At 39.2% G+C, this 13,119-nt stretch overlaps 1 protein-coding gene across 3 annotated transcripts in view; it reads left to right on the forward strand.

Moving 5' to 3' along the window:
* Positions 1-7,621: 7,621 nt before the first annotated feature.
* Positions 7,622-13,119, forward strand: part of ALDH12A1 (aldehyde dehydrogenase 12A1) — a 122,052-nt gene continuing 116,554 nt past the window's right edge. For all 3 annotated transcript variants that reach the window (XM_086779128.1, XM_086779129.1, XM_086779130.1), the window contains exons 1-4: positions 7,622-7,894; positions 7,992-8,074; positions 8,148-8,251; positions 10,973-11,040. In XM_086779128.1, coding sequence (XP_086635254.1) covers positions 7,824-7,894; positions 7,992-8,074; positions 8,148-8,251; positions 10,973-11,040 — 326 coding nt within the window. In that variant the 5' untranslated portion in view covers positions 7,622-7,823. The remainder of the gene's footprint in view (positions 7,895-7,991; positions 8,075-8,147; positions 8,252-10,972; positions 11,041-13,119) is intronic.

Genomic DNA, 13,119 nt, shown 5'->3' on the forward strand with positions numbered 1-13,119 from the left:
TACCATGTTGAAACTATGGATCAAGCTCTCTTAGCAAAACAATTACCTAATCAATCCTAATCTTATACTAATTAAATATGATTAAGATAATTAATCAAAGGTAGATGTAATCTAAGTTTACTCATGAGATGATGAGTATGTGCAATAGACTCGAGCATAATTAGGTTACAAGATTAAGACGTACTCATAAAGAGACTTGAGATGTGTGTAAGCGATACGTTCATTACTTGAAATGGCCCCCTTTTATATGAGGAGGTACACCCTTGGGCTTGTACACTACTGTGGGATAATTCCCTTTGCTCATATGGCTTCATGCTAGACTTTTGTAATGAAGTAGGTTTGGGTGCACATACACATGGGGAATGAAGACACTTGGGCTTAGGAACATTTACATGTGTACTTTTGGGGGTCTTGGGCTATACGAGGCATAGGGCTCATGGACATTGTACCCTTTCATATTCACTTTATAGACATTCATGTCTTCTTGGTGCTCTTGCCCAAGCTTTGGTGAACTTCTCCCATATGAGATGTGAGGATGGTGACCCACACCCATGTTGTCACTCCATCCTTTGAGTGGCCAACCCTAGTCTGGCATTGGCATTAGAGCTCTTGGCTTTTTTAACTTATTTTAAGAAAAAAACATAGGAGTTTCTCTCTTGTAGTTAGCCGCATGGATGCGTTAAAAAGGGAAGTAGAGTGGATTATATATAATATATATATATGTGTGTGTGTGTGTGTGTGTGTGTGTGTGTGTGTGTGTGTGTATGTATGTATGTATGTATGTATGTATATATATATATATATATATATATATATATATATGTATGTATGTATGTATGTATGTATGTATGTATGTATGTATGTATGTATGTATGTATGTATATATATATATATATATATATATATATAAAGCTTAATTAATTAATTAAGCTTTATTATCAAAAGCTTAGCCACGCATTAAGTTGTCTTCTTCTCCTCCCTAGAGTGATTCGCGCGGCGCAACCCAGCGGGTGTCTAATTAAAGAGAAAAGAAAAAGAAAAATTTTCTTGGAGCTTCTTGCCAGTCCCATCGTCTCACCATGGATGGAAGGAAAGGAAGAAAGAAAGAAAAAAGTCTAATCAACTAATTACTCTCTAAGAAGAAAAACTATTTTAAACCATAAATTGACTTGAGATGCTCTTAGATTCATCCATTATAGAAATCAGACACTTCCATTGGCTTAGTAATCTTGCTATGGCCCTTTATGCTCCTTCCCTTGCTGATTCAATCTGTATGGATGGATTATGAAGAGGATTAGTGTTGAGGACGGTGGTTTTATGGTTTTCATAAACCCACTAATGGTTTTCCACCTTCCTTTACCCTTTGGATTTGTTATCTAGTGGTTAAAAACAAGCCTTCTTTCAACCATACATAGACATAAATGTATTCTTCTTCAAATTAATTAAATTTTTTAATCCAAATCACCTGTATCTTTGTCTCTTTCACCTCTTTGTCCACAAGTCTTTGACCGGCTTCAAGAAGATTAAGTTAAACTAAAGCTCTGATACCACTGTCATGAGACCCTTTTGTACTTCTTGAAGAAATAATTAAAAACTCATAAAATATATCCAAAATTAAAACAAAGACTTGAATTAAATTGAAATCAAATAACATGGCATACCATAAAGCAAGGAAAATAAAATAACATCACCATCAAGACAAGATTGGGTGCAATCTCCCCCCCATGGCGTGTAGCTTCCTTCCACGACATGAGTATTTAGAGAATTTTTATTCATAAAAATAGCCCAAAGATCTAATAATAGATATGCGTACAAATTGGGCTTGCTTGTCCCACTTTTGGGATATTGCTTTACATATTTTTAACCATATGAAGTCTCCTAAGATTTGACATATAAAAACCTTTGCCCAAATATAATTGCTAATGGACCTTGTTACATAAAATAACTTTGTGCACATTTGCACATATGATAATCTTGTGTACATTTACACATTCCATTAAACTGAATCCTGCACAAATAAAATTAAACATATTTTTCTACGATTATTAATTCATCAAAAATATGATAAAATATATACCTATAACACTAGTTTAGCCTAATTAGATTATTAACCTAATCTAATGCTTAAAATATTAATGAAAAAGTCCCACATGTGAGATTACTAGCCTCAATCTTACAAGGGGGAGCTCAACTCGACCATTCATTTCCACTAATAAGAAAAAATAATAAAAAACATAAGAAGGGTTATAGGTTAGAAAAAGCTCAATCTAATCACACATTCTTCTCTCCTAATCACTCAAACACACCTTCAACTCAACACCTAATCACTATACCACAAGTTTTGCAACTTATGCCTAAACTAAATTAGATAATGGATCAATAGAATGCTTCTATTTCACTCTAGCATTAGTTCTAGTCCTCGATAGAGCACGGCGCCTCTTGTTCAGGGAAGTTATAGCTTCACAATAAGCATTGTCTTCACCAAGGGTAGTGCAACCCATCTAGAGCATAAAAGCACATTGAACGTGGGAATGGAAACCTCAAGGGTGATCAAGCCCTCAAGCTCTACCAATCCAATGCTTGGACCTTCATAACCTAATCACTCACATGAGGGAGAAGCTGGGCAAGCTTCCTCTCTTCTCAGTCCATCTCTCTCTCTCTCTCTCTCTCTCTCTCTCTCTCTCTCTCTCTCACACACACACACACACACACACACACAATCACACTCCACACCTAGTTAATCACAAGCAAGAATCAAGCAAAGCTTACCTTAAGCGTGCGCGCGCGCACACACACACTTAAGTACTCACACACGTAAGCAAGCAACTCATTAAGACTCCATAACTAATGACTTTAAACACGAAAGCACACAAGAATTAAGAAGAGATTAAGACAAGCAAGAATGAAGAAGCTCCAAAGATTAAGCTCAAATGTACATTGTATTATCAAAAAGTGTCTTTACACACTCCCACAAGTCACTTATATACAATTGAGCTTTTCCTGACCGCCCACACTTATAGGGTGCCCAAAACTCGTTCTCATTACAAACTCAAGCCTTCCATGGCAGTTTTTTGTTACAGTGGTAAGCCTTTTGCCATATACAATGTGAAACATGTAGGCTAAGGTGGGGATTACAAGGAGTGTATGGAAAAGGAGTAACAAATACCATGATAAAGAGGGCTGTCCAAACAGTCAACACAATGAATCTCAAAAATATCAAACTATACTCTCTATTTTAAGCATCATTGCTTCCCCCCAAATGCATCTAGCAACCCTTGATATCCCTCCAACATTGAAGCGGGTTACCATGAAGTTTCTTCCAAGTGGATTAGTCTTCATGGCAGTCTTATGAGAGGTTTCCACCTGTGGTTGCTTGCACGATAGGCTCAAGAAAGAGGCCTTCTTTTGAGATGCAATAGCAGAGAAGAGCTTCCAAGAACTCAAGGAAATCCTCACTTCAATCCCTATCGTGGTGTGCCCTGACTTTTCCCTACCTGCATGTGGTAATAGTGGCATTGGGGCTATTTTGTGCCAAGAGCATGGCCTGATTTCATATGAGAGTAGGACACTCACCGACAAAGAAAGGTCTTTGTATGCGTATGAGCAAGAGATGCTGGCAATCATACATGCAATTAAAAAGTGGCATCACTACATCTATGGGATTCACTTCAAGGTTAGAAGTGATCAAAGGGTACTTAAGTACTTCGTGTCTCAACCCAATCTTTCACCCAAGTAAAAGAGGTGGTTGGCCACACTTCAAAATTATGGTTTTGAGATATCTTACATGCCAGGCCAGGTAAAGACAATGTGGTGGCCGATGCTCTTTCATGTATGTGTGCATATACTCTCTCTTTCATTTCAAAGGTCTACAAAGATTGGATTATGGATATACAAGAGGAGTAATTGATTAATCAAGTGGCTACCCCAATGTTTTCGAAATTATTGCAAGGTCTATTAGCCTTTTATGGTGATCGAAAGAGTGGGAGAAGTGGCTTATGCACTCCAACTACCTAGTACTACAAGGATGCATAATGTGTTCTATGTATCTAACCTCAAAAGTTATGTGGGATATCCACTATATATCGGGAAAGGTAGCGGGAAAAAGACATAGAGTTTTGAAGGAAGTGAACCATTGAAGAATTCCTCATCAAGTGGAAAGGATTGCTTGAAGATGAGTCAACGTGGAAGCATCTAGCCTATGTGCAAGAGCATGGGCTTATTCTTGATGATTCGGGGTGATTTTGAGACATTTAAAGGAATTTATAGCTTGCTAGAATTTATGTTAACTTCACTTTTGGAGACTCACATGCTTTTTACTATTTGGATGCTTGTCTCATGAAGAAATAGTTTGGTAGGATGCATAGATGGTACAAATGCAATTTTTAGCTCTTCTTACACTCATATGGGATTGGTTATATGGGATTTATAGCCATGTATTTTGGTTATATGGGATTTATAGCCATGTATTTGGATTTTGGCTAATGGTGATCATAGGCATGCTCTATGGCCTCTACTTGAATGTTGTTTTGGGGTTGTGTGTAGGAAATTACAATACATGAAGAGCTTATGAATAGGCACAAATGAAGCTTAGAAGACATGCTTAAAAGGATTTGGAAGTGAAGAGATAGACTACTACCTTGGTAGTCTACTACATGGGATGGTTACCATGGTCATTGGCACTATGGTGGTTGGCATGTCATCTTTATATATGATTTTGGATTTGCTTCATTTGTAAGTTTCACGATTTTGGGGACAAAATCTTTGTAGGAACGGATGGATTGTAATGAAGGGTTGAATAATATCCTAAAAGCGTGTAAAAAGTAACATATGGTCACTTAGTTGGAAAAAACCTATAAATAGGGGAGAAGGCCCATGAGCTAGTACTTTTGGATCATTTTGTGAATTTGGACATTATGTCTCTCCTGGAGTGCATTAGTACTACCTCTATGGCTTTCATAGGAGTTAGCTTATGATCCCTCATGTGTGGGTGATAAATCACATGGCCTCTTGGATATGGCTCAGATCCAACTATCTCATGTACTTTCTTTTGCTCCATACCACATGATGATGGTGGATGTTATTGCAAATGTTAGCTATGGTTTTCTTGCATTTCCTTTCCATGGCTATTTTCTTAATGTTTCTTGGATGCCACTCTTTACAATGTGAGCTTTCAGCTTGGAGACCTGCAGGCCTCAAACTAGCCCCAAATTTTGTACGGGCATAGGCTAACTACATGTCATATTTTGTAGCATTCTAAGAAAATTCTAAGTAAGTTGACGTCTAGGGGCTTGTGGTGTGGCTGATATGGTGTCCACACAAAAATTTGGTTGTGAAATTAACAATGTGTCATATTTTTTTGGTATTAAAAAAAACATTTGACATCATAATTAACCGGCATAAAAATATCAAAATTTATATATAAATGTTGCCTGCTTTGATTTAATATGGGGCCTTGCTCTGCCTACACGTTTTGTCTCATTCTAAGAAAGTTGACATCTCAAGGGTTTTGGGACTTGATATGATGGCCACATAAAATTTTGGCCACGAAATCGACTATGTGTAGTTTTAGATGTGAAATTGACAATGTGTGCTAAATAATTTACCAATTTTTCCAAGTCATTAAACATCAAAATTGAGTCACTAATTTAAATGTAATTTATCGTATTTTTTTAAAAATATAACTTTTTAGTGATTAGAATAACTTATAAATTTTATTTATTTTAAGAATTTACTTATATATATATTATATACATGAAAATAAAAAAGTCCTTTTGATCATCACATTGATTAGTGGTATGATTCATAAAAATATTGGTTTAATATAGCCTAAAGTAAGTTCTAATTTCCAAATAACTTTTTAAATTTAGGAGACAAGTCAAAATGCATCCTTAAAATTTCAAAAGCTTAAATTCGTAGTTAGGCTATAATTTCATGAGACAAGCCAAAGTGCCTCCTCAAAATTTTAAAATGTTGAATTAAAATTAGATTATAATTTCATAAGACAAGCGAAAATGCCTCCTCAAGATTTTAAAGACTGGGTTAAAATTAGATAAAAATATAAATGAAATGTTTGCTAAAGTGTTAAGAAATCAAATTCATGGGAAAAGTAGAAATGCATCCTCAAGACTTTAGATACTAAAATATAATTACATTAATTTGTAAAGAAATAAAATTTATCGTCAATTAAAAATGATTTTTTTATAGACTAGGTTGTAGTTAGGTTTAAATGTGTGAAGAAAACAAATTCTTGGGACAAGTAAAATTTCCTCCTCCAAATTTTTAAGATTAGATTAAAGTGTTAAGAATATGTTTGTTCAAAATTACAATCATCCTTTAAATTCATGGTGAAGACATAAAAATTCCTCCTCCAAAATTTTAAGATTAGATTAAAGTGTTAAGAATATGTTTGTTCAAATTACAATCATCTTTTAAATTCATGGTGAAGACTATTGAAAAAGAAAATCCAAAACTTACCTAGTGAATTTCTATACCTCAAAATTAAAACAATATATAAAGTCTAAAACATGTTGAGGTTGAAAGCTCTTGAGAAGATTGTAGGAGTTTTAACCTTTGATTAATAATATACAATCGAAGATGACATAAAAAGACTTGATTTTACTATACATGGAAAACTATTATAGCTAGCTCATTTTTATTTACTTGATCATTATATGCAATATTCTTTATCCTTAGTAAGGGAACAAGGTTCCCATATTAAAATATAACAAGGCCCCTTAGGGCCAAATTCTTATGTGACATAAGAGTGTCCCTTGGTTTCTAAAAGACTTAGAGGGCTCAAGGGTTATATAAAGCTACTCCATAGATATGGGTTCCTAAGCAGGGGCAGTTCATTGTTCCACCTCTTAAGGCTCATACATAATAAGAAACAAGAACTTGATACACGAAGGGCACTAGTGAAACAAAGAACCTTTGAGACAGTGCAATCCCTTGAGGTGTTTGGAAAGGTCATACGTGTTGGAGACCTCGTTGGCTAGGATCTATGTACATCTTGATACATATATAAAAATATTAAAAAAACACTATTAAAGCAACATTAAATCTCTCTTCTCTATGTTCATCATTGTGCTTTGCATAGTTCTTAATACATGTAGATCTTCCGCATGTGATAGACTAGCATATTGTGTGTGATGCAGCCACTTCACAGAGCCACAATGGCACTGTTTGTCCCAAGGCTAACCAAGGTCAACAAGACCTTTAGGTTAAGTCAGGGCCTTTATAAGGCATGTGCTATATTTGGCTCTTGGTTTATATGTGGCCTATATAAGCGACTTTGTGAGTCAGTTCGAGAGAGAGCTCCTCATACCTGGATTCGAGGCCTTGAGACTAATTTGTGCTAACATCCGATGGGTGTGTATTGGTGGTATGGAACACCATGGACTTATGTCTCTGATGCTACTATCCCCCTGTGCCGCCCTGAATGGCTCTATGGTTTGGAAAGTGAAAGCTTTATGGTTGATTTTACTCTCCTTCTTAGAAGCTTGTGCTTGAACTGTTGCTTTGACAGTTCTACGGACGCTGTCTTCTTCGGAATCAGATGATTCTAAGTTAACATGTCTTCTACTAGTAAGCTGTAAGCTTTACTTCCTCCTCATTCTCTAGTAGGTTTTCAATGGATTCGGGTTGCGTGTACAAATGGCATGAACCTCGCAATTGCTAAGATTTGAGATAGAGAAAACCACTTAGAACCACATCGTTTCTCTGATATTTTGATGTTACCAAATTTGGCCAAGCGAAATGTGCCAAAACTTCACGGAGTAAGTTACTACTCCAGTAACTAGGATAGTAAATTCTGGCCAACAGAGATGCAGCGTCATGCCGCTAATCGCTTCTGCCAGGGCCTGAGCTTGTACAGCGTGGTTGGGGCGCGACAGAGGTGCGTTTGCGTTCTTGCCTTACCTCCAGAACAGAAAAGCAAGGTTAGTCTCGTGCAGGATGGATGTCTAAACCAGGGTTTCTCTATGCACATTCAGAAGAGCCGCTTCAACCCTTGCCTTCGCAACTCTTGACCCTCAGCAGCTTTCTGGTTCGCAACCGGGGCAGATCTTCAATCTAGGTAACACATGTTCTGGCCCCTTGCCATATACTATCACGTGCACGTAGTAAGTTAACCACCAGTGTTCCTGCAGTCCAAGGCAACTGGGCGGGAGCTTCAAAATGGATTGACATAGTAGACCCCTTAAATGGGAATCCTTTTCTGAAAGTGCCTGATACAACCGTTGCTGAATTGTCGGTACGCACTTCAATGCCATGGAAGCTCCTTTTTGTTTGTGTTCATTATTGAACGCATCACAAGTCTATTGTTCTGTCGACGTTGAGTCCCCTGGGAATTCTGCAAGAGAAAACACCTACTACATATGGTTAAAGATATTTTGGTAGCTGTCAGCACATTCCTCGCTTTGTTCAATCACTGGTATGTAAAAATATATATAAAAAAAAGACCAACCATGTAAAAGCTTTGGCCAGCGTTTCAATATATGTATATATTTTTTCAAAACCTAGGGCAGTGGACATGGTATGCTTGTAGGTACAATGAGTCCAGTCCATTCAGCTTAGGGTGCTCTTGATCTGGCTGTAAAAAGTAAGAAGAGGAACCTAACATCCAAAACATCAAATTGCTAGAAGATGAGAAGACCCTATAAGGGGTACGGTTTGTTTAGTGTCCAAGCTCTGAGCTTGAATCTGAAAATCAACAGATTGAAGGGAGGAAGAAAAGGGCAAATAGTTTATTTAGTTTTGCAAGTCCACACCTTTTACTTAATTGGCTAGACATTGTTTAGTTGTAAGAGGATAGGACGTGCAGTGTATGCAAGAAATACTCATAGAAGTAGGATCTTTCAAAGCACAAAACTTGAAAACTTAATTCGCACAATAACAGAGATAGAGAAGAATATTGTATTATTGAAGTGATACAATAGATGGCAAAGCCCCACACGGAGAAGGGGCTGGCCGCGTACCTATATAGGCCTGTATATGTGGGGCATGATGCGTCCCATGACACGATTGCGTAGGTCTGTGGTCATGTTGGTGTCATTGTCCGCGGTGTAGACTCAGCCCATAAAAGATGAACTAGATATTGCTATGCAGAAGGCCACCTCCCACGGCCATCCGGGCTCATCTTGGGCCCGGCAATGTCAAGAGAGGGTGTCCAAGAGTAAAGTGTGAGGGCAAAAGGACGGAGGGACTAGATATATGAGAGATCAGAGTAAAACCACACAGCATGAAATATGAGTGAATATATATAAACGGGTGAGTGCAAATATGTACAAGAGCCCTCATATGAGAGGTGGCTTTGAGCATAAAGAAGACTAGTGCTGAAGCAGAGAGCACGTTGGAGCTGAAGCACAGTCGATGACGAAGGCTCGCGTCGATGTGAGGCAAAGCACTCCGAGGTGATAGTGGCAGCGGAAAAAGGTAACGTCGATGACGATGATGGTGGTGCAGTCTTTGATGACACGGGTGCTGCGTACCTGAAGCAGAGAGGGCTGCTGTCCGGAGTGCTGCAAGCTATGGTGACACGGGTGTTGTGTACTTGAAGCAGAGAGGGTTGCCGTCCCGATGAGAAGCAAAAAGGCTGCTGTCCGGATGAGTAGCAGAGAGGGCTGCTGTCCCAAGGGCTGTGCCAAAATGCACAAGATATGGTGAAGGTAAGCACAGATGTGAGCCCTGATGAAGGCTGATGTCTGCTGAACCAAAACGCATATGTAAGCTTATGTATATACTATAAACGCTGATGTAGGCGCTGACATATGCAAAAGTAAAACGCAGATGTGGAGCAAAAGAAAGCCTGATGTAAGTGCCAAGAACAGCTTGATGTAAGGCTGATGTGAGCCCTGCAGAAGGCGGCGAGGAGCAGTAGAGGAAAACGCAAATATGAGCCCTTGCTATAGGCGTCCAGATGGTACCTGATATGGCGATGAAGTGGTACACGAATGATCATAAAACTCCGAAATTCCCAACAAACATCCCTTCAAAGCGAAGGTGGAGATGTATCAAGATAGTCCTTCAATTGGCACGGTGGAGATGTATCAAGATAGAGCAAAGGTGGAGATGTATCAAGCTAGACCTTCAATAGGCACGATGACTTGGACTCACTGGCACCACGTGATGTGAAAGATCATAGTGGCCATACTTGACGTGAATCAAGAAATTACAATCAAGCTTGCAAATGGAGCTTGACCACACTAGACTTTAACTTACATCAGTCTACTCAAAGCAGCCTCCCTTTCTCTAGGCAGGGATAGATAGGAACTTTGCTAGTGTGATTATTGGCATTAATCAATCATGAGTGTAATCCTAGTGTCGAGGCTTCCTTGTTTTCTTACTTGGTACTAGATCTTTGTTAGGAGGTGATTAGAAACATGATTAGGAACACTAGATTAGTGTAAGTCTTGAAGGATTACAGGGAGATTAGTGGCTGCTCTTTCGATAGAGAAATTTGCATCTCCTCCTAGTAGGGTTCTCATTTGGAGAGAAATTTGCATCTCCTCCTATTAGGGTTCTCTCTCTCATTTGGAGAGAGAAAATGAAATGAAATGAAATGTTATATTAACGTCTTCAAAAGGCCATAATGACCTATGAGACCAAAAGTTACATCATGGTGCTGAGTGAGAGTAGTGGGCCGAGAGAGTAGTTATTATGTTTGTTAAATTAACTTAACTTTGAAATTTTAAACTTGTACTGTTGTTCGTGCAAGTTCTTAATTATCTTTTTGTCTTTATTTTCTTGTATTTCTTTTAGCTCATTGGTTTTGCATGTTTTTGTCAAAATTTTATCAATTTATCTGCTTGGACATATCCAAATTTGAAAGGCATATATATATATATAGGATTGTGCTGTATATGTTTTATTCTTTTTCTTTCTAGACACTCAGACCAAAAACAGAGTTTGTGAAGATGTTTGCTTCCAGCTTGAACCATACTACAGTACATTGATTGTTTGGTTTCTGTCACAGCCCTTCATCGAGAGCTCAAGGTCATGTTCAAAATCTGGGCTGCACAATCCCTTGAAAAATCCGGAAAGGTAGGTTTAGTAAAAGCTTAGAGCTCAAGTAGCATTTTTACTTACTGAACAGTGTGAGTAAGCTGTTCTTCTTTGCCGTTTCAAAATACTGATTGATACTCACTGCTTTATGTATTGTCTAGTTTGGTGTCAAAATTAGTTTTTTTTGCTCAACTATTGTGTGTGTATTGAGGAGTACGGCTTTCCCTGTAAAACTCTAGGAGCGCTGGGAGATAGATTGCCACTCTCTTTTCAGTACAAACTTGTCCATTGCAGGTTACAAGTCATTCCATCAATTGCGAACAAAACACGATGCGAAAATCTCCTTAGAAAAAAATCTAGAGGATTGTAAACATTTTCATGGTTTACCATGATTGAGAATTTATAGAGAACGGGCTGTTGGTCTTATCAAGAATGGAGATTGTTTATCACATGTGGTTTCTTGCTGTCTGCATGCTCTTTTGCTCTCTGTTGCTACTCCCATTCAGGCATATGTCCTTGCTGGCTGTTTACGAACAGATTATTGATTGCTCATGCTGAAACCAATAACGGCTGGCCCCCCCTAGGAACTTCTTTATTCAAGGAAGAAGCTTTTACAACAAACAAGGTGTGGGTGCAATCTTGCACCAGATTTCCCACAGCGTTTCAGCAAAAACTTGCTCAAGATTCAAGAGAAAAACAACACCAAGAAACTAAGCAGCAATCAGCGTTGTACGGCCGGGGCCGGAAGGGGGGAGAGAACCAGTCAGCTGCTGCCCTGCTGTACAGCCAGTGCTCAAGAGAGAGAACCATTGTCACAAGGGATGGGGGACGGTGACGGGGGACGGGGACGGGACGGGGGACGGCCATAAGTAGGGAACGGGGACGGGGGAGGAACGGCACTCAAAAAATATTTTTTTTAAAAATTTTTTTCTACTCTACACTTATTCTACTTTGTACATCAAAATGAGCACAAATTTACACTAAAATGGTAAGCTTTTGAGTCATATTAATAATTAAGTAGATACAAAATGAGTCATGACTCAAGAGTTAGGAGTCAGGACTAAGCCTTAAGGAGGCAGAATACATGGACGGACTCAAATGAGTCAATGACAAAAAAAGTGTTGAAGACTAGAGGCTAGAGGCTAGAGCTAAGTGGAGAAACCTCTCCTGAACCCTGCCTGCCCTGATGCACGTATGCCCTCTCTCTCTGCCCATCTACTCAACTCCTGCTCGAGAATAGATGCATATAATCTAGCCAATGTGTGACCAATCATGATGGTACGATAATTCCCAGGAAGCATGGGATCCCCTGACTTGAAGATAGGCACAATCGTGGACATATTCCAAGTCTCAGGAAAACCCTCACACATGGCTCGGTTAAACATCATAGCAATAAGCTCTGCAAGCATATCTCTGGCATGAATAAAGTGCTCTGCTGCCAAACCATCATGATCATATGCTCTCCCAGTCCTCATCCTGTCAATAGCTTTCCTTACCATCTCAGCAGTAAAGAAAGCACATGTCTCTGGGCATGGCTCTGATGGGTCTGGCAGGGGCGGCTGTCCTGGTGCTGTGTACAGGGATGCTGCATACTCACCCCAAATCTCTGTGGAGGTAATGGCTGGTGATGGTGAATGCTCATGGAATAGTCTCCATGCCTCGCCTGAGTCCTGACTCATAAATAACTGATACAAATCCCTCTCTAACTGAGCAAGATAAGCTCTCTTCTTCCGTCGCACTAGGTGCTGGAAGGTAATCCGTGACTGTCTGTGAGTGGTAACACCCATGAGCACCTCTCTCTGTAATCTGATCCTCATCTCTCTGCACTTCTCATCATACCAGCTGTTTGGGGCATGTTCCCAGATCGTCTCCGTGTAGGCTGACTATGGGGATATGCCTCTGATGCTGCAGCATGAAGCGTCTCTATCAATATCTGAGTGAGCTCATCTAATGGCCATCCCGGCTCCTCGGCACATAAGCGTTTGTATATCTCATCCATGTACACGGTGTCAGTCTCCCTTGTAAAGGTGTAACGAGTGTGTGTGGAGACCTGTCCCAATGGAGCGGTGCTGAACTGAAATGTGAGAGTGAAGGACAAGATAGCATGATCCACTGCTA

Source organism: Cibotium barometz, chromosome 40 (genome assembly GCF_041138505.1).
Source record: "Cibotium barometz isolate CiBa-2024 chromosome 40, ASM4113850v1, whole genome shotgun sequence".
In the NCBI taxonomy this organism is placed as follows: domain Eukaryota; kingdom Viridiplantae; phylum Streptophyta; class Polypodiopsida; order Cyatheales; family Cibotiaceae; genus Cibotium; species Cibotium barometz.